This window comes from Megalops cyprinoides, chromosome 14 (assembly GCF_013368585.1).
Source record: "Megalops cyprinoides isolate fMegCyp1 chromosome 14, fMegCyp1.pri, whole genome shotgun sequence".
Classification (NCBI taxonomy): Eukaryota; Metazoa; Chordata; class Actinopteri; order Elopiformes; family Megalopidae; genus Megalops; species Megalops cyprinoides.
In genome coordinates this window covers 9,606,203-9,628,429 of record NC_050596.1, presented here as the reverse complement: position 1 = coordinate 9,628,429, position 22,227 = coordinate 9,606,203, and the positions used below count along the sequence as shown (strand labels likewise).

The 22,227-nt window shown below is 37.0% G+C and overlaps 1 protein-coding gene across 1 annotated transcript in view; it reads right to left on the bottom strand.

Annotated features, from left to right (window-relative positions):
• Positions 1–13,940: 13,940 nt before the first annotated feature.
• Positions 13,941–22,227, bottom strand: part of LOC118788896 (dachshund homolog 1-like) — an 87,500-nt gene continuing 79,213 nt past the window's right edge. Inside the window, exons 10-11 of the mRNA XM_036545091.1 lie at positions 21,987–22,055; positions 13,941–14,770 (exon numbers count right to left, since the gene is read on the bottom strand). Of these exons, the coding sequence (XP_036400984.1) occupies positions 14,733–14,770; positions 21,987–22,055 (107 nt within the window). The 3' untranslated portion in view covers positions 13,941–14,732. The remainder of the gene's footprint in view (positions 14,771–21,986; positions 22,056–22,227) is intronic.

The window sequence follows — 22,227 nt, the reverse complement described above, 5'->3', positions numbered from 1 at the left end:
ATGTGTGCTTTACTTATTAATTCTCAGAAATAGAAATAGATGCATGTATATTCAAAGCAACAGTTGACCCCTTCACAGTTAATTGGGTTGTATGAACTGACAAGCTAATGATAATTACACACAGCAGTTCATGACAGTTCAGTCAATTATTCTTCATCTGATTTCATATGAGATCATGCTATGTTTTTGTCCGTTGACCACAAAATTGACATTGATTATCAACATCCATGGACTGCTCTGTATTGTTACAAACTGCTGCAGTTTCCACACATTATTTTATAATGAAAATAATAAAATTATCATCATTTTGTTGATCTGCATTCCCACATGGAGAAGGACATTTGGGAGAATGAACGCTAACTGCTACCACATGGTGTAATAATTAAGCATTTTGCCAGAATAGCAATAAATATTTGAAATACAGACTTAAAGAAACAAAGCCTTAATAGACTCTCTCAGTGGGTCATCAGTTACAATTAGGGGAAAAACTATACTGAGCCCAAATGTGTGAGTGAAATATGAACAGTTAATTGCATTGTAGAAACAGTTCAATCTCAAGCATGTGAGAAGCAAATGTTTGATGTACAGCCGTAATCAGAATTGTTTTGTCTCAGTTTTCTAAGAATTTAATTTCCAGAGTAATGTTTGTCAGTCTTTAGCTGATTAAACACACAAAGCACCTGAAAACAAATGCACGTGGGAAATTTTTGGCATGGATGTCCCCGTCATGCTCTGTTCTGTGTCAATAGAAAGAGCAGGGAGCCAGACTGGGGGAGGCCTGAGAGAGGCAGTGAGAGGAGGGGACTGTACGGCATATCTCTCAATCTCTGCTGCTTTTCCTTCCTGACCTACTTCTCCTTCCGACATTACCCACAGCAAGTCTTCAGATGTTGCAGAAGTGCAGATGTTTTTTTTTTTTTTTTTTTGGAAGTGGCAACAACAGGTGGTCTTTTGAAAACTGTCTTTGGTAAGTGCGCCTCTATATATAGATCTTCACCAAACTGTGCCAGAGCACTGAACTGTCAGTGTTCAGAGAGCACAAAAGTACATTCTTTGTACTCAAGTGCTTGTGGATTTTTGGAAAGAGGTGAGTATACCACCAATTGCAGTATTGCTTGTGACCTGGTTACTGTCATGACCAAGTACTCATTCACATCATTGGATTACTTCGAACATGAATAGTTTTCAGTTGACGCTCCCAGCTCTGATGAGGAGTACAGATAGGCGTACCTTATTTAAAGCACTAGATAGAAGCAAACTCTGATTTCTCATCAATCGGACAGGATTCATTGTTGACGCATTCTCATTATCTTGTTAAATTCTTGTGACGTGCAACCTGCCTTCCTGCAGTGGCTTATGGGTGCCAGGCTGAAACTGGAGAACAAACAGCCTAACCAAACTGAACAAAAAAAGGACAGATATCTTGACCAAGATCTACCTTTGCAATTGCTGCACTGCATTAGATTCAGTAAGGCAAGGTATACTAATATGTACATTAACTACCTCAGACTTGACTGATGAAAGAATTCTGATATTTTGAGTGCTTTTTTATTTTTATTTGTAACAATCAAGTGAAGCCTTCGTGGGTACCTGTTAGTGCTATGTCTGCATTAAGTATGATGATAACATCTCCGCTCCCCAGTATTTGTATTTGTATTTGCAAAGTTAAGCTTTTTATCTGTGTTCACACACATCTACTATATGTATGAAACAGTAAATATCTTGTGTACTGTATCTATGTGACAAACCACAGTGTCTGTGAGTGCTGGATGAGAATATGCTACACAGTAAGATAAGCTGCCACATATACAGGCACATACACTCTGCTCGTGTGTGTGTGTGTTTTTTGACACGTATGCGCCTGCACGTGCTTATTTCTTATGCATGTGGGCTGGGGGATGTGGTTACAAGCTGTGGGTGTGGTAGAAGACGCAGACACATAAAATCTAAGGCAAAGTTAAGGGGAATGTTTCCATTTGAACAATTAAATGTCTGACCCATGCATATTCAAGAGTCCCTTTCCATCACTGGACCTCTTAGAGCATCCAAAAACCTTCAGAAGACTCCTTAAACTGCACAAGCAGAATCCCCCCTTTGAACAATTAATATTCAATAATATTGTAGTTATGTAGTTATAGTTGTAGTTGTAGTTATTGTAGTTGTAGTAATAAGGTGTTATGAATAGGTAACAACATACATGCACTTTTTTTTTTTTTCTGCTGCAACATCACTACGCAGCTTAAGGCAGCTTCTCTTCCAGGTACACGTAAAAAGATGAACTGCTGACCGGAAGAGGTGGGACACATCACATATGGAGGAAAGTCTGAACAGAACAGTGATGTTGATGACTAGTCTGACTAGTTTGTCAGGGGGCTTATAATTTCAAGCATTCGACTTCAAGCATTCAGCTCTGCTTAAGGTGGGACACCAGTATAGAGGATTAGTTGGGACCTACCATGGCCACACCTCAAGATTGTTGTGCTGTTTTTTACAGCTGAGACTCACAAGAGTTGGGACTCACTGTTTTCCTGCAAAACGTTGAGGCCTGTGTTGGTCTGGCATCTTGGTGTCATTGTTTTTAATACAAATAAACTGAACAAATCACCACTGTGGCTCTGGTGGCTGTGGTGCCCAGAGTACAGAACTGGCCCAGGAAGAGATTCAAAGTATCGGTGAGCTCACCTTTTGCTGCCGTGGATGCCTTGTGGCACTTTTGGATTTGTTTGATTGTTTTTTCCTGTAATCACACAATACGCAATCATGTGGCACTAGCTACTCTTTTTACAGCCATTTTCAGCAGTCTTTGTAAAGCCAAGGGAGGCTAGCTGATAACAAAGTAGAAACAATTTCATTACTAAGGACTACAGGCGGTCAGAACCTCACAGAGTGCACTGCCCCTGTCATTCTCTGACTGTCATCTCCCTCTGTCTGTTTCTTCACCTCTCGGTTCTGTAGCAGAGATTTTGTGGCTGTGCTACTGTATTTTTGACACTCAGATGGCCTCTTGGGCAACGTGTCTAGAGAGCGTAATCTCACTTTGGTCACCTGCCAAATGATCAGGTCAACGCACTCACACGTCACAAAAGACATATTAACTATGCACAAGTTAATTGTGAATTTCAGTTAAACTGTTGAGGATGACAACAACAAGAAACATTCAGATTTATGGAACAGAATACTGTGTGGCACTAATATTTGGACAGGAGTAAAAGGCAGGGAAATTCAGTAAGTATCTTGTATTGCCAGCAGAGGGTAATGTTTGTTGCTACCATCAAAACATGATTTCACCTGCACATCCGTTTGATAAAAAGCTGCTGGAATATTCCCTTCACCAAACCATGCAATTGGAATGGCAAGTATGGCATCTGCCAAGGAACAGGTTAGTGGGGCATAACCTCTACCTATACAGCACCCAGATTTTGACCCTTTTAAGGGTTTTCAGCAGAAATAACCACAATGACACTGAGGTCTGACTTATTACAAACATTCATCTCTGTACTGTATAACCTCATTACAAACTTTTGGTATTACATTTACATTTATTCATTTGGCAGACGCTTTTATCCAAAGCGACTTACATAGGTTAGTTCTTTACAACGTTATCCATTTATACAGCCGAGGGAATTGTACCTTGCCCAAGGTACCTTAACCATTGTGCTACACTGCCGCCCATGGTATGGTTACAAAATAAATGCACAAACTTGAACCTTTTTCACCTTCCTGCCTCACTACATCATTGATAATGCCCTAGGCCCCCAATTTATGCCTCTTAACCATCACTTATGGCCACACACAATTAAAAAGTGATTTGTGCCTTGTCCTTATCAAATGTGAATGTACCCTATGTGAAGAACTCACATATGCTATGACAATCATGCTGCTTGCTCTGGCTCTTGATTGGCAGTTGGGATTTCAAACCACATAGATGTTACCCAGTAAAAGCCTTTGTCAATAGTTAAATATTATCATCTGTTCAGTCATAAGAACAAGAAAACCTCTCAGAATCACATTTTGGAAGATTCCTGGCTAATCCGGGAGGGCTGGAAACCCTAGTCTCAACCTTTATTTCACCAAGTTCACTAAAGTTTGTTATCCAAGTTACGACTTAATGGCCACAGCAACTGGAGGGACATTCTCAGTTTTGAGGCCAGTGTCCAGACAAATATCTGAAAAAAAAAAAAAAAAAATACTACAACATCCTGGTTTTCACCAAATGTCCCCAAAACAATCCAGGTTTCATAGCAATTAATGAATGCATCAGCTGTCTTAGATTTTCCCATCTTAAGAAGATGTCAGAAATATAATTAAATCAATAAGCTTTGTTATCACATCACTGCAATCTTTTATATTTGCACCGTACTTTAATCTTTAGATTTCTGCCTGGTAGATTGGTTACATTGTGTGGATTAGGCTATGTGCCTTTTTAAAGGAGTGTGATGTTGAAAATGCTCCACTTCTGGTCACCCTATATAATGATCCACTTCAGAAGAAGTACCTCCCTCAAGGCTGGAATTGTGTTCCTCCAGGGATTAGATCCCCCACCCATCTGGTTACACCAGACAGTATTCACACTGATGAAACCCCACTGCAAATTAAAACATTGGGAATTAATTTGGTGACTGTTGGTGACTGAATTTTTTTTAATTAGATGGCACATTTCAGATCAGTGGTATTCAGGACAGATGACAGATTTGATAAATGTGCATGACCTCTCAGTCAGAGAGAAAATTCTTTACCAAGCAGTGAGGGGAAAACTGACACAATGGACTTCATTTGCTATCTATCATATATGTGGTATTTGGTGGCATTATTTTAGTCAAACTGAAACTGAGAAACTTCACAGGAAATATTTTGAAGAAAGGTACTTTCAGAGGTGGTAAATTGTACTTTTATCATTCTCTGGTCAAGTGTGTTTTGCGTTGCAGGTAGGACTGCAAGGCCTGACTTCAAAGTCAACAGCGAAATCAAAATTCCCCTTGTTTACTTTGTGACAGATTGCCAAAGGTGATCTAACTTGCTTTGAGAGTCCTTGGAATGGGGCATATACCTGTACTGTATTACGGTATACAATCCAACACACAAAAATAAAATATTTTGCTCTGGCATTAGGAAAGAAAGAGATTGCGGATAAAGTAAGAGTAGGCCGCAGAATTTTCATTCTCAAAAGCTCAAAAACGCAGTGCAACTATTTTGGTAATTTGGCACCACTTGAAAATAAAGTTTGAACACCATGCAATGCAGTGTTGAAACATTAACAACCAGAATAGACATATGGTAAAATGAACCAGATTATTGTGTAATAACAGTAAATGAGTTTTGAAGCAGGGCCATATCTTGTTTAGAGACACTGAGGGAGGACTGTCAAACAGAGTTAATTTGCACAGGTATGATGGGAGTTCAGCATCACTCTTCCTGTGTACATGAGGGAGGAGCTCACTTAACCTCAGCATTGCAGTTCACAGATTCACACACTGATACGGAGATTGTAAACACTCTCACCTGCACACACACACACACACACACACACACACACACACACACACACACGCACACACACACACACACACACACGCACACTCACGGAGCCAAAGTAATCACTAATACAACATTCAAACGGTACAGACCATGAATGTTTTAAAACAAAAAGGATGTATAGTATGCTTTTAAATATACATTAATGCCAGAGAAGGAAAGATCATTTGAATATATGAATTAACCATTCAATATCCATAGTTTTATAGTGCCTCAGCACAAAATATGAGAAATGATGTAGCAATTGTAGAAATTAAAAATGTGACATGAATGACATCAATTTAATGAACCATAAATGTGAAAATGCAATAATCTGCTGGATTTTCTTGAACGTTGACTCCACTATACAACAGTGGATTGTGTCTGTAAAAGTATGGCTTTTGTTATACTGTTTTGTTTAATACAGTAATTTTCATATTAGACATACACCTCCACTCTCTCCACAACCCTTAAAGACCCTTAAACAACATCATAAGTATCACGTAGACATGAAAATCTAGTTTTAAAAAATATTGTGTAAGCTTGAGTAATCTAAAATGTTAACTATTTTGAGTGTTTAAGCTAAACAGGTATGGTATGTTATTGTCATATGAATTTTAGTAGGTAACTGATAGGTATAATTATATAATGATGTGTATAATAATAATAATGGATATAATAATCATAAACATACAGGCTGGTTTGAGTCTGGCAACAAGAATTCGTAGTTTCATTCAAATTTGCTATTCTCCTTCCTTTCCAGTAGATGGCAGCATAGGTTTCTGTCTGAGACTTCCAAACCTGCCTAGCCATCCTCACCTGCCTAACCATCATCTCTAGAAATCTATGTACCCTTAAATTAGCCTGTGACACCAGAATAATTATGTCTATTAACTCAGACATTGTCAAGGATAAAAAAAGAGAGGCAGAAAAAAAAACACGATGACAAAGAACAGATAATGCAATGACTTGGCAACAATGAGCTCATTTCCATTAAGTAGCGATGGTGCATGCATGAGGGCAAAAAAAAAAAAGCTGAGACAAACAAGATATGATACATTATCAGCAACGAATTATCATTTAGAAAATACTGCATTCATCACAAGCTATTTTCACTGTAGGGGAACGAATAAAAACAGGATCTTTCATGACTTTCGTTTGGGCCAATTTCAAAGCTTAAGCAGCTGCCGCTCTCTGAGAACAGAAGTCGGCTCTCAATGCGAAGCTCAACAAGGACGCGTTTTCTCTGCCTCTCGTGCCGAATACAAATGAGCATGTGTGTGCAGTGACCATCTGTTTGTTATTTGATATGTGTGAATACATGTTGTAATGACTTTGTTTGTGAATCGCTCAGTGCGATGGAACACATAAGGGCCCTTGATGAGCTGCGGTTTTCAAAGCTAATTATATAATTGGACACAATAGTCAATGACAAATGGAGGCTCATGACGCCAGCCAGCTGTGAAGTGAATATGCAATCATTGTAAAATCATATAATTTTACATATTTGAAGACAGCTTAATAGAGTTTGTTTTTTTATATCACAGTATCAAGTAATGATTAGAGATTACATAATCATATTTATTCTATAAATACCATAGTTTTTTCCCCCCTTTTGCCTATGGGCTTTCATTGATTGTTACTGTCTTTATCTGATTTTCCACATGACATATTTTCTATTAGTTTGGACACGTTGGATGTGAAAGACAGACACAACAATGCACTCATAGAAATAACCATGAAGAAACAGTTTTCTGAATGTCATTGTATCTGAAACCATATCTAGTGGAAAACCTTTTTATTATAATGTGGGATTATCTTAAAAATTGTAAGCACAACAAAATTTTTAAAATGCAAAAAAATTCTCTCAGCTGGTGTGCAGTTAAAGGCAACCAACTTTCAAACTACAACTTCAACAAATTACAACCCTTGTTTAAAAGACTACACGAGTATCATATGTCTGTCCAGGTTTACTGTGATCAGCACGAGTGTTCAAGACAATTCATGGAATTATTATTCTCTACTCAAGGGTAGTCAATGGATTCATTAGAAAATTCACCAGATGAAGGATCAGACATAAAAGGTAAAAGAAACACAAAAAGAAAAACATATATATACATAAATACAAATAATGTATCCCAAATAATTAAATGCTGGCATTGTACTATCAGGATCAACTACACCATCATGCCAACTACATTTTGTAGTTTTGTGTTCTATCAAGGCCTGACTGACACAAACGCAGTGATTGGTTGATAGCCAGCAAATCAACTTGCAGTTAGAAAACACCTTTGGATAAAGCAGCTGAATGTAGCTGTGTCACATTGTAGGGAAACAGGAAGCTGACCCACGATAATTTCATTCTGTGTAGTGTTTCTGTATTGGTTGATAGTAAGAAAATGTATGGAATGTTATTGCATAGCAATGTAAACAAACAAAGTATTGTAGTACCCGATGATTAAGTGGGCAACTATGAACCTAAGTAGGCTACTTTTGTGCAAGCATTTCGCAAGAGGTGGAGAGTATGTGGTGAACAAAGAATTAATGCAAAGAAGCTTGACCAACAGTATATTTAGTCTGCTCAATTTCTGTTGTATGAATTAATCTGGTAGTTCACAATGACCCATTGAGTGTCCTGCATTTGTAAAATCCCGCATATGCCACTGCTCCACTGGTTACAAAACGCATCACACATATACATACAGGTATGCATTTATAGACGCACATGCAGGACTACCATCCTGGCATATCCTTTTTACATGGTACATTGTTTCTGACAAGCAAGGTGAAAAATGTTACATACGATCAAGGTATTTTACCATTTGCATTACAAGAACATTCTTTCAACATGTCCACTATTTCTAGACTGCACTCATCCCTTTCCCTACACAGCAGTATATTTTTAGTGCACCGATGCTTTCGAAAGAACGACAAAAAAAAAGGAAAATACTATAAAGCAGCACCAGATGCATGACTGAATGAGCTAATGAGATCATTAAAAACTATGCAAAATATTTACATTAATTAAAATTAAAATCTTTACCGTTTATTTTCTGCAGTAAAGGATTGGAAAATGAGCGCAGAGGTTTTGCAACATCTCCCGACACCTTTACTGTATCGTAAGCTTGGCATGTTGTTTCTATTAGAGAGCATGTAAAGTTGATAGCCTTCTCCACTTAATTGCATGCTGTTCCAGTGCATCTGTGGGCAACTTTGTTTTCTGTGTTGTTGTTAAAGCCAGCAGCTGTCTTCATTTAATTTTTATTTTCAAATACTTTAATGTATGCTCCCGAGGGCTTGTAGTGAGTTGATGGATCTGAAGTAAATATTTCTCAGTAAGCACATGGTAATGAAGTCTGTAGAACAATAGCTTATATATTCTATAGAAACCCTCCTTTAAACATGCATGCCTCTCAGTCTGACAATCTTACACGTTCTTTCTCTCTAATCTTTATGCTTAATTGTATCATTATTCTACTTATTATTACATCACTTTTCCATTTTTATGACAGAAATTCTGCCTGGGAGAGTAACATTCAAAGGAGACCATCATGCCAAATCCAACTTAAGCTTTTCTTGCATTGTTTTCTTGCTTTGTTAAAAAGTCTTTACGGATTCAATTGGGTCAAACTTGAATTCCTACATAAGTAAAGCCAGAAGGTTGTACCTGTATTTGGGAGGATGTTAATGAAGGGTCATTAGCCGCAGAGGTAAGTGAGGATTCGTCATTTTTTGACCCCATTCAGCCAAGCTGCTGAGCTCCAGGCCTCAGGTAGTAGACCCCTTCCTTTCCATATGCTTAGCCTCAACTTCCCCAGAGAAGGCAGCCATTAACAAGCCAAAAACCATACAAGATTCAAGACAGGAGTTAAGGAACACCTACTGATGTGAACAGTATGTCCAGCACACTCTGGTGCAAACAATGATTGTTGTTTGGACCATCAACAAGAAAGTATGTGCATCTTGACTGTGTACACCAATGGAGTGTAAACTAATTCTAAGACAGCTCGGAATTAGAAAAAAGAATCAGAAGTTTTGATTGATGGGACAAACCTGATGAAAGTCATACATAAACCGAAACATCTGCTTTTTTACTAATTAGAACGCTGCATTCGTTCCTCATGGCAACAGAGTTTTATTACTTATGAGGAGAAGTCACAGTCACAAACGTCTTGATTTGCAAACAGGGCGTTCATTAAGGAGGCAGACACAGTGTGACAATTCTGACGCTTGATATATTCTCAGATACAGAGAGTATTATTCAGGAGACTTCCTAAATTACACGTAAGGCTTCTTTAAAACAGGCATGGTGGCCATTAGCACTGAAAGTGATTTTATCTCACTGCTGTAAATTGGCAAATGTGTTCATTTCAACAATAACAGTGCTGTCTTCCCAATAAAAAGGAAATGTTGCCAGCATTGTGGAGGGCATGCGTGGAACAACCTGGGAGGGAGTATCTGATGTGATTTCTGCATGTGACCATGCTGCGCCAAAAATCTGTTGTCTCCGACGACCGTAGGGGAAACACATTAAGGATTTGGGCTCCCCGTGAATTTATGAGGAGCGCATTGCCATGACAAATATTCCAGGAACGCAACAATATTTTGCCCTCTCTGCTGTGTGTCCATAGAAGTCAGCAGCTAAATTGTAAAATCAATTCCAATTTAAATGATTGGAATAAAGAACTTCAGGAGTTGGAGATAAAAAGACATTTTTCTCCTTGATCCAGTTTAATTGGAAAGTTATTTCTTCAGGGTATTCTAATGGTTCTGAAGGAAGATTGCAGAATAACGCTGATGAGCTAGAGGGAGGTTAATAGCTTATGCTGTTTTTTTTCTTCTGCACAGCATTCTCTCTCCTCATCCTCTTGACAGAAACAACACATGAAAAAAATCCCAGGATGACATTCATCACCATGGACACAGGGAATTCTCATTTGTTTAATTGGGAGGGAGCAGGCCCCATTATTGATCAGAAACCAAGAGGCTGAATAATCAGTCATATATTAAACATACATTCTAACTGAAAGCAAAGTGCAAGCCTAATAGGGCAGATCATCTCAAACAGTTGCTACTACACAGATAAACCCCTTTCTGGAATTTTCTTCAACTGAACAATGAGTAGCAACAAAGTCAAACGTGTATGTTCTCCATGGCTGGAATCAAATATAACAACAACGAGGTATTTCCTTTGAAGATATTTTTTCATTTTTTCAGAGGTAGAGCTGGTGGAGCTGTCAAAGTGCACAACAGTTACCAGCGGTTCTGATTCCAAACATCACAAACACGATAAAACCAGCCATAAAAATAAACCGGACAAATCTTTGCCTTGGCCCAGAGGCGCAAGACAAGAAAATAAACACAAAGCCTGCTTTGTAAAGAATTCCACCAGCTTCATTTCCTGTGAAGAAACCGAATGTTAAAAGGTGTCCCCTGTACAAATGAAACTCAATTTCACGGTACATTATCCCTCCTTGTTCTCTTTCCTGGATTTCATTTTCATTAATAAGACCACAGATGAGCATAAATTAATAATTACTGCAGAATGTCTAAATGCAGACCACTCTTATCTGGCCTTCCATTTCCCTCAGTGGCCTTCCATGTCCGTGCTTGTGTAATGTTAATTTAGATAATGTAGCCCTGCCCCTTGACAGATAATTCTGTTTTGCAATTTCACTAATACATTACGGTCTGTTCTGATTAGCTGACATTACTTTTATCATCTGTTCAATCAACCTATACCTCTTTCTTGGCCACTCACTTGGACGAGTTTGGATGAATTGCATAAAATCTGACTGTTTACCCCATCTGTAATGTATTAGTAGCATCTTGGTCACATCATATAGGTACGGACTGGTGAGTAGTCTGCCTTATGGAGGCCAGCCTATGGCTCATAATCAAGGTTGGACATTTAGGAAGGGTGGCCTTAACATCACTATTCTCAAAAAGTGACACAGCATCTTCACTGACATCCGTAAGACAGGATATTGGTTTAATGCCTCATTCAAAGGACCTCACCTCACACAACATAGTGTGAAGGGAGTTGGGGTTTTTTTAATCCACATTTTAATGGATTTTTTTGATAATTAACTGAAAAGAAGACCAGGTACTAACCAAGTGCAGCTCAACACAGTATCACATTCATTCAGTGAATGAATACTTTCTGGACCCTCTTTAGCATTCTTCACCTGCTCAGGTCTCTATTTGATGTTGGGGCTTTGTTTACCTGTGGTGGAAAGAGTACTGGAAAATCCTGCTCAAGGAAAAGCACTGTTACTTCAGGGAAGTACTTGAGTATAATTAAAAGTACTCATCCTGGAAACTTCATGGCCAATTCAGTCTTGAGATACGTGCACGCCAATCCCAGTTAGGTGCTTCTGCAGTTAGCATCGCACCTCTGTTACTATTGACAGCTATCAGACACAGCCCCCTTAGGACCTATATGTGAGATGTGCTTTTTGGAGTGGAGTTTGCCCAAAATGAAGGCGGTTTGCTCAAAATGAGGGTGTGCCTCATTATTTTCCACGTATTCTGACGCTTAAGACTCTCCATAACAGAGTAAGAGTAAAAAAGTACAAAGGTTAATAAAAAATACTCAAGTAAAAGTACTTCTGCGTTACATGTTTTTTGAACAATTTACTATGATGTGTAAATGTGTAGCTCATTTTCTTCTGAGACAAATCCATCTCATGAACAGAGGCTCCACAAACATAGAGCTCTGTGAAATGGTGTGAGGATTTTCAGCAAAGAAATCAGAGGAACAGAAATTTTTCATCAGTATTTTCATCAGATTTCCTCTTCTATAATTCAAAAAGGATGATTCTGATAATATGAAATTGGAGACCCTATAGTTAATTGCCCAGTGATTCTTTTTTTTCAATTTCAAAAAAAAAAAAATCAGTTTCAAAACTGAAAATTTTATAAAGAAAAATGTTTTACTCAATGCTCTGTAAAATTCTGATGAGCAGTTTTGATTAGCTATTTTGTCCCCATCAAGGCCTATTGAATGCAATCTGAAAATGCATGACAAAAATGCAAGACAAAATCTGAAGACATTTGTAGCAACTCACAGCTAATTAGCAATATATAGTATGGAATTGGTGTGACACATATTTACACATAAAATGATTTATTTACATTTAAAAGATACGTTTTATCTTCATTTACACATTATTATATAGTAACATTAAGATATATAAAACACACACAACCACACAAATGCATATACTCACGCACACACACTCTCATGCACGCACGCACTCACATGGTGAAACAAAACAATGAAATTTTCTCATCATTTCCTCAAATACTCCATACTATTCAAAATTTCCTGCATTGTAATTCAAAGTGTAGAGGAACAATATGCTCATAAATCTTTCTACAGTGTTTACCTGAATGCATTGTACTTATAATCTATATGACAAATAATAAACCCATGTTAGCTTTATTAAAATGACTTCAATAATAACATATCATTTAAATTATTAATTTACTAAAACTTAAATGCCTGGGACCTATAATAACGTTTAAACAATATAAATATAATAATTACAAAAATAGCTGCCTATAATCTTACAAATGCCAGACCTAAAAAGCATATTTAGCAAATGTGTTTTAAATTTTTTATAAATAAACGACAGCACATTGAATGCTCAATACAGTATCTTGTTGGTAATGGTATGACTGTCCAATGAAGACTGCAGTGGAAAAACTTATCGACAATTTAATGCTTAATAAACACAGAACCACTGAGTATGGCAACATTCTGATCAGTTTTGTTCAAGACATCAACAGACAATTAATGTATACTCTGACATGGTGATATTTCTTTCATATTTCAGGAAAGATGAGGTGTGTCAACATCCTGCTGGTGTTTCAGAGAACATATTAACTAGGCATTATAAAAGTGTTTAAAAAGAAGAAGAAAAAAACAATTTTCTCTTGACAATACATGCCATAGGTGTGGTTCCAGTTTTCTGCACAGCCCTGTGAAAGCCGAGAGACAGACTAATTCAGGAAGCTGTTCAGCCTGAACTTTCAAGAATGAAAGAGACAGTGCTACTTTTGCAACCAAACCTTAAACATCTGAATTTTGTTTCAGACTGAAACAAATAATGAGTAATTAGAAGGACAAACAGCTGTCAAAATGTTGTTGAAAGGTGGGGCAAAACAATTTCATTTTTGTAAAAAAATTAATACCCTAACCCCAGGAAAAAAAAAGACACTGGCATGCCTGGAAGATTTCAATTAAAATTTCAGCCTTCAAAAAAAAAAAAAAAAAGATGGCATAACAAAACACACAGAAACTAACAAAAAGAACTATAAATTCAATGTAAATGCGTTTACTGTTTTTGTTTTTAATCAATCTAATGCATACACATTTCCACCCATTAATTTTATGTACACATAACCTTATTAGTTAACCCGAGTCGCTCCTCTAATCTGATATATACAGTGGTAAAAATAAGATGGATTCCGTCTCATTTACAAAACATTGAACCATATTTTTATTGTCATGAGCATGTTAAATCAGCATTTCCCCCCAGAGGCTGTCTTTGACTTTGTGTATTGTCTTGAAATTGAAAAGCAAAGTATAATAGTTTACATAAAATAAAAATTCTGACTTTGATTTCTTGTTCAAAACTGTGTTGCTGGTTTAAAAATGGTCCTAACAAAATCAGTGCTGGGAATCATCACCACTGCACTCTCTGACATTTCCTTTTGAAATATTATACCTTCAAAATAGGGGATTTGTAACTATTTATACAGCATAGTTCAGTCCTGGCTATTACTGCTGTGTGTGGTAGTGGAAAAATATCTCTAATTTAAAGTTTAGACACAATGGGGTATATGCATAAAAGTGTCTTGTATTTAGACATCTAAATTGTTTGTTGTCACCTATTTAATGAGCAATTTACATAAATACAAACATTGCCTTGTCTGTGTTGCCGTTATGGGGAGTAAATGCTGAAAGGACCAGAGAAACTTGTCCTATTAAGCATTTATGCTGAACAATGGAATTGTTGTTTTTGTCAGGTACAGTGACACAATAAACTTTTATGCACATATAACTTCTACAGATGATAAGAGCCATATGATGCCACTTCCTGGGAAATGTCTGACGCAAAGGAAGCAAGTTTTTTTCTGTTTAGATCAGCCTGGTAAAAGGGGATGATTTGCAGATCTTCCTATTCTTGATGGCTACACAATCCTCTCTTTAATCAGTACATCACCGTGGTTTTCAGAAACAGTCTTCCATCTGTGAAGAAATAAACACATGAGCATAAATAATTTAACAAAATGAAATTGGCCCAAGTTCAGTTCTGTTCTTCTGAAGAAAACATTGCCTCAGTTAAAACCCTGACCACCCCCCCATCCTCAGAAAAAAAGGTGGTGACAACTGTAACAGGCCGTAACAACACCTGGTCCCTCCTTGACTGTACTCATATACAGCTGTATGCACTAGCAAACAGTAGTGGCATCTATGTGAACATTCTGCACAATTACCGGCATCTCCTCTGTTGTGAGCCTTTTTTTCACCAATGTCTCTCAAACTGTGCTTCTTTAATAATTGTCGAAGTTGGCAACAAACCAAATATTGGCACACAGGATTTTAAAAGGTTTGAGTTGGCAATATTTGATTTAGTTTACTGAAATTTCGCTACCACCACAACAGCAGTAAGCTCTTCTGTTTGGAATTGACCAAACATAGCTAAGACACAGCCACAGAATGGTTTCTGTTGGAGTTGAGCAGTTTAAAACCTGAATTTCACAAGAGTTTCCAATCTCATTTTCCAGAGACACAAAACCAAGAGGCCATTATGCCATAAAAAGAATGATATTTCTTTAAGATATAATGTACACTGTGCATTTTGAATGCTTTACAAATTTAATAAGTTGACCACGAAAACGTTAGGTTTTCAGAATCTATGCCACATGTGTTAAAAACATTTGCATATGTGCAATGCGCCACAGCTTTCTGTGCGGGAGCTGGTAAAAGCATCTGATTGCCACTGCCTGTTTGACTTTTGCTGCTTTGACATTTGTTCTGTGAAAGAACGTGGCATCTCCAATTCTGAACCGCATCTCCTCTCTCTGTTAATGTATAAACACTTCAATTTACACAGCAAACACACAAAAGAGAGAAAAAAGAAGCTGTAACATTTTGTACAAGCATTGTGCTGTCTGGGGTCGAGTACACTGGCGAGACACAATAGAGGCAGAAACATTTTCAGAAACAAACAGCAGATGCCGGGCTCACAATCAATAAAGACGTTTGACTTGTGATCTGTGTGCTGTGAGGAAAAGCAGAGTGTTGTATGAAAAGACAAACACATGGGTTAATAGTGGCACACAGAGCTGAATCTCTAAGGACTGGCACTCAGGCAGTCTCTATTCCAGCAACACTGTCAGGTTATGTGTGAAACTCATTACAGTGTGAACTCATGGTTAAAAATAAACTGTGGGTAACCGCACTGCTCTCAGTATGGCTGGAATCGAGGCTTGACATATCCCAACTCTGACAGAGCTGCCTCACTCTGAATTCATGACAGACATAAGAATCTACATTTCTTCAGTATTAGACAGCCTGTATTAGACAGACTGTATTCATGACAGCCTCAGCACGGTGAAGTTACTGGTTGCCTTTATTTCCAACAAAATACCATGTTATATTTGGGATTTAAATTCTTTTGGAAATGTATAGTGTTAAGTACACTTATTTAAAAATATCTGTGAATGGTTTATTCCCACTGGTAAGAGCTTTGCCTCATTAACTTTTGACAAGTTAAAAATTCAGATGGTGGCCAAGGCTGGGACAATGTGACATGCACAAACATGGAAGATACAGAAGAATATTGTGACTGTCAGCGCATTCATAAAATACGTGAATAGTACAGAAATAGCTTTTAACATTAATGCTCCTTACATAAATTTCTTGTCAAAACAAATGTATTGCCTTCAGGGAAGAAGCTTGCCTTGAATGGTAAGTGTTGTTGAGTGACATATTATTAGACAACATAAATTTTTAGAAAGATATCATTCCGGAATTGAAAGCAGAGGAAACTTCAAGTGCGTGTCTCACCAGAGCTTTCCAGTTGCACTGCTGCCCAATTCTTTCTGACTACAAAGGTTACAACACAACTCCTCATACTGAAACTTGAATGATCTAGTCTCCATGCCAGAGGAAGGACTCTAATTAATGCTTTCTGGAATAAACTTTTGTCTGTCACACTGTTTATTTTTAACATATGTTATGAGACTGTATGTAACATGCACTGGTCATGGACCATGGACTCTCTGAGGTCAATAAGCTGTCTGTCTATCTATCTATCTATCTATCTATCTATCTATCTATCTATCTATCTATTTTTCTAACCACCTTATAAGTTAATGTATTTAACATGATTCTGTTGTCGGATATTGGAAAGCCTGTTCCACAATTACTGCTTTTATGAAAATTTTCAAAAAATTTGGATGTGAGCATTACTACACTGAAATTGCCATATCATATCTCCTACATTTCTTCAATTTGACCTTCAGTTACTTAGTGTTTTATCAGAGTAAAACTGCATCATAAAAACCTTTAAAAATTCAAATTTTATTATTTTTTTTTTACATTCATTGTGGGGCCAATTCAGACTTGAAGTACATACGTGCAAACCCTGCTTAAGTGCTTCTGCAGAGAGCTGCGCACCTTTGTTACTAGTAAGCACATCCAAACACACCCACTTGCGCTCCTGTGTGGGAGATGCATGTTTGGGACAGAGTTTGCCCAAAATTAATGTGTGTCATTATTTTCCAAGATACACATACTCTGACTTGACACTTGGCTGGTTTGCTTATGCTGTTTTGTTCTTATATTGACTTAACATTACCTTACAAATAAAGTTAGAGAAAACCTCCAGCAATTTAGAACTAAACACCCTGTGGTGTTTCTCCTTTTAAAAATAAAATATTTGATTTTTGATATTTTAAACCTGTACCATTTTATGCTGAAGTATTGAAAAGGCTCATCTCTGTTCCAGAGCTGTTTTATTCTCTTGGAAGTATCTGCTCAGCTTTCATAATTAAAGTGAGTGTTGAGTGTTCTGTAATGAGGACTAACAACTCCATGAGAAAATCTAATGGCCACCAGGATCCAGACAGGGAGGTGTGGTTTTCCAGGTCAATTTACATTTACTCGCAGCATGCAACTTTGTCCCACCCATTCTAAGAGACACACAGATGAGTAAATTCAGTCTGAATCTACAATCTGAAAAAATCTGAAAAACGTTCACATCTCAGCAGATATGTGGGTAAACTATAATCCCTATTACAAAATGAATCATGAAATATGAAATATTTGAAGAAATAAGAGAGACAAATATTGTTATATGAAAGAAAACTTTCATTAAAGCATGTTACAAATATGACATTTCAAAATGAAAATCATGATTGAAAGTTCATTTAAGATGATAAATATTTCAGTAGATGCTAAATAAAACAACAGTAATTTTTTGGCATCTCTCAGCATAAAATTCCTTTTAAAGATTAATTAATACATGCAAATTATGCAAATTATACCCATGCAAATATTTTATGAGGACAATTAAGGGACCCACTAATTGCTGCGTTTATTTGCTTCACTCCGCTTCATTCATTTAATTTTAATTTCCCTTTAACTGTTTAGATGTTTAAATTTGCAACAATGTGCTTTATGTTTCCACATCAGGTCATATAAGTGCCCCTGCATTTCAGCAGGTGCCAGGCTATAGAGATCAGGAGCGATACTGGGCATCACCAGGAATCAGTGGCATCATGCGCTCTCAGTAACTGGGTTCCTGGAAATACACACATGCCCACTCCTGGAACAGATTCAAACACTGGGGAAGCAGTTAATGAGCACAGACTGTGTTAATATAGTCAAATTAGAAAGTGTGACACAAGACAAATCGAAATAATTAGAGGTCTAAAATGATACTCTCATTAGTGTGTCTTTTTTTACTGTAGCAAAGTGAAAAGAAAGTATCATGCATACGTGCAGTTTGTTTTTTATGTGTGAATATGTATGCCATGAGTTAACTTATTATTATCATTATATTTTCAGTTGTTATATTTTTTTAGATATATTATGTAGCACTTGTGATTTCAGAACAAAACCAACAAAATGGTGTCTGCACATACAACATTAACAGATATCTCTGACAATGTCTTCTGTAATTTACGTTCAAAACATGATTCAACTCCCAAAATAACTGACAATATCAGTTTTCTAATAGCATATTTCCAGCCAAAACCCTTTTGAAGAAACATAAACTAGTAGCAAATTAAAGCAAATGTTTAGACAATTTAGACTTGCCTGAAAATACTGTACAAGATAAAAACAAGATGCCATGCAAATAATGTCAATTTATATATGTGAACATTTAATAGTAATTAAAAAGTTCAGAAACTACAAGTAGTGACCAATTTTTTTACTGTTACTTTTGTTACTGTATTTTATTGTTAAACCCTTTCTTTCTGAGGGTCCACTGTAAGTACTACCTGTTGTAATGTAATATTTAATATATGTGTTTTCTGCATCACAACGCATGTCATAATGGTAATAGCAAATTAACTATCTGTTTGTGTTTTTTTCCCCTTCATAATTCTGCAGCCTGATGTTTCATTAAACCATGCCAAAACTATGGTACAAATCATTCTTTCTCATGATTTTAATTGCTTATTTTTCCAAGATTATTTTTTATTTTTTAACAGAAAGCAGGATAATAAAATTAAGGAGTGTTTTAAGAGGGAGTATGGAAAACTGAGACTTTTCGATATGAAAAGGTTGTGTTCTCACACTGCCGCTGGGTATAAGTAAAGGCAAAGCAGATCGTTTTACACAAATATCCTTCTTGTAAGGACATGACTCCATGGGAACTTGAATTAAAAATGCAAAAAATTGCCGGCACTTCAAAGATATTTGATCCCTCCTCAATAATCAAGATCAAAATAATGTTTATTGTTTAAGCACTATTTCAATATATCCCAATCCAAGCTAATCACAGTCAAGTGACTTACATTTATTCAAGTGACTTCCCAGTGTAAACTGCTGTCCTCTGATCTCTATTTCCAAATTTCCTTGTTCTGTCCAACAGAAAACTGAATTAAAGCTATAAGCTTTGTAATTATCTCTAGGTCTAATTCAATGTGACTAAAGTGTGATTTGCCATTAGTGACACATTTAAGCAAATGTTACTTAATTTTTAATGACCGTACAACCTTGTTTATTCAGTCATGGCTGAATGTTGGTAAAAATGGAAGAAAAAGATAAAACTTGCTTCCATTTTTTGGTTGTAGTCCTGGAATGTGCACCGTGCAGTGCTGATACACTGAATCTAGCCTGTTGTGCAACCAACAGTGAACATCTCACACACACACACCTCGACCCTTCTTTTTCTTAATGTCATGTGTGTATCAAAAGTCCAAACAGTCAAACCAGCCACCAGATACAAGATATAATACTTCTTCTCCCATCAGAGAAAACTTGTGCATTTAATTCTTTATCATATTAACTTTTAAAAGAACATACACTATATGGACAAAAGTATTTGGCCACACCTGTTTTTCAGGGTTTGGGCTAGGCCCCTTATCTCCAGTGAAGGGCAATCTTAATGCTTCAGCATACCGAGACATTTTGGACAATGCTGTCCTTCCAACTTTGTGGCAACAGTTTGGGGAAGGCCCTTTTCTATTCCAACATGACTGTGCCCCAGTGCACAAAGCAAGGACTATAAAGACATGGTTTGATGAGTTCGGTGTGGAAGAACTCGTCCAACATCAGTGCCTGACCTTATAAATGCTCTACAGAATGAATGGGCACAAATTCCCACAGAAACACTCCAAAATCTTGTGGAAAGCCTTCCAAGAAGAGTGGAAGCTGTTATAGCTGCAAAAACTCCATATTAAAGTATATGTATTTGAATACAATGTCATTACAGTCCCTGTTGGTGTAACGCTCAGGTGTCCGAATACTTTTGTCCATATAGTGTGTTTTTAAAAGGCAGTGGTGTTAATTGTTTGTTACGTTATCATGCCATTACATTACCTTTAACCCAGCGAGGCCCTGGGTATCTGTTGGTATTGTATTGGAACGGCACACTCCTGTCAACTATATTGTGATACACTTGCGTGTTGGGCCATGTGCACTTTTGCGGGTCCATCCATTTGTGTTTCATACTGGCTCTTGTTTGTGTAACGCTTTGTGTTGTTTTTCTGGATGTTTGACTTCTGGAGTCTGGATAAGAGCGTCTGCTGAGTGACAAAATGTAACTGTAAATCTAAATCTAAAGGGTTATTATGACACATCTGTAGACACAGCACAACCTAAAAGCAGTGTACATGCATTCCTTAAGCAGCTGTTATAAAATCTGTAATTGTGCTGGTTCTTCGGATTGTTTTAGCCTACAATGGTAATTTTACGATATGCCACTTCCTTTTAATCTTTTCGCCATTATTCCTTCATTGCTTTCATGTTTTGGGCCTCATCCTTGCCACATGTTCGCAGTATATACCATCTTTTGTTACTTTAGAGCAGGGGTGTCCAAACCTCTCCTGGAGGGCCACTTGTCCTTCATGTTTTAGATCTCTCCCTGCTCCAACACAGCTGATTCAAATGATCAACTCATTATGAACTCCTGAAGCTGCTGAATAACAAACTGATCATTTGCCATGTGAGAAAATAGCTAGTAAAGGGTTAATCAGAGTTGATAGCATGAAACAGAATTAAACTCTGAAAACCTGAACTACACTGTTAAACTCCCCAAACACAGCTTGATCGTTGACCCTTGAAGCAGAAAAGGCAACAACATTAATTTAATGAATTGATAAAAAAATGGACTTCACATTATTTACTTTTTATAAATGGCAAAAAGTTGCATACTACCAAGTAATGAAATAACAAACCATGCCAAGCTTGTTCCTAATACAAAGCAGATTTTTGAAAAACTAAATTCATTAAGTTTTGACTTTTCTATTATAGTATAGATTACAGTATAATGTACCGATGTAGTACAGATGTATCAACTTCTGTGGGTTCTTGGCTTGTAAACTACTGAGGAAAATATTAAAAAGTAAAAAAGAAGTACACACTGGCCCATATTAAAGCAAACCATGCTGCACACTGTCATTAAAGGCAACTAACCTTTTTTTAAATTCTTGTACAACAATTGTTTATTCAGCACCTGTCAAATGGATGCTGTTGTTTAACATTTATTATTCAAAGTTAAGGGCAACATGAATTTTGGTTATACTGAATTTGGGCCAGAAAAAAGAGTATTTGATTGTGACTCAATAAAATGCTGGTTATTCTTGAACACTGGCATGACCTTCATCTTGACCTTGCGGTGCTGTGGCCCAGATGGCGAGCTGCATGCCAGAACAGCAGGCTCAGTTAAACTAAAGCTCATATTCTGTAAAAGAGAGCAGATTTATGGCCTCCACAAAACACGTACCTTGTATTGTCCTTTCAGCATCTGTTCTGCCACCGCTGTGGTCAGTCTCAATCTCTTGGGTTAATGGGTCTAGGAAAATGAAAGGATAAATATGATTAAACATCAATGTCAAGGAAGAAAATGCAAGCTTATTAATTGCTGAGAGTCTGTAGGAAAGACAAACACAAAAATATGTGTTTGAAACTTTCTTCATGCAAGCAATCGATTCTTACAGAAAATATGCATTAGGTTATATATATAT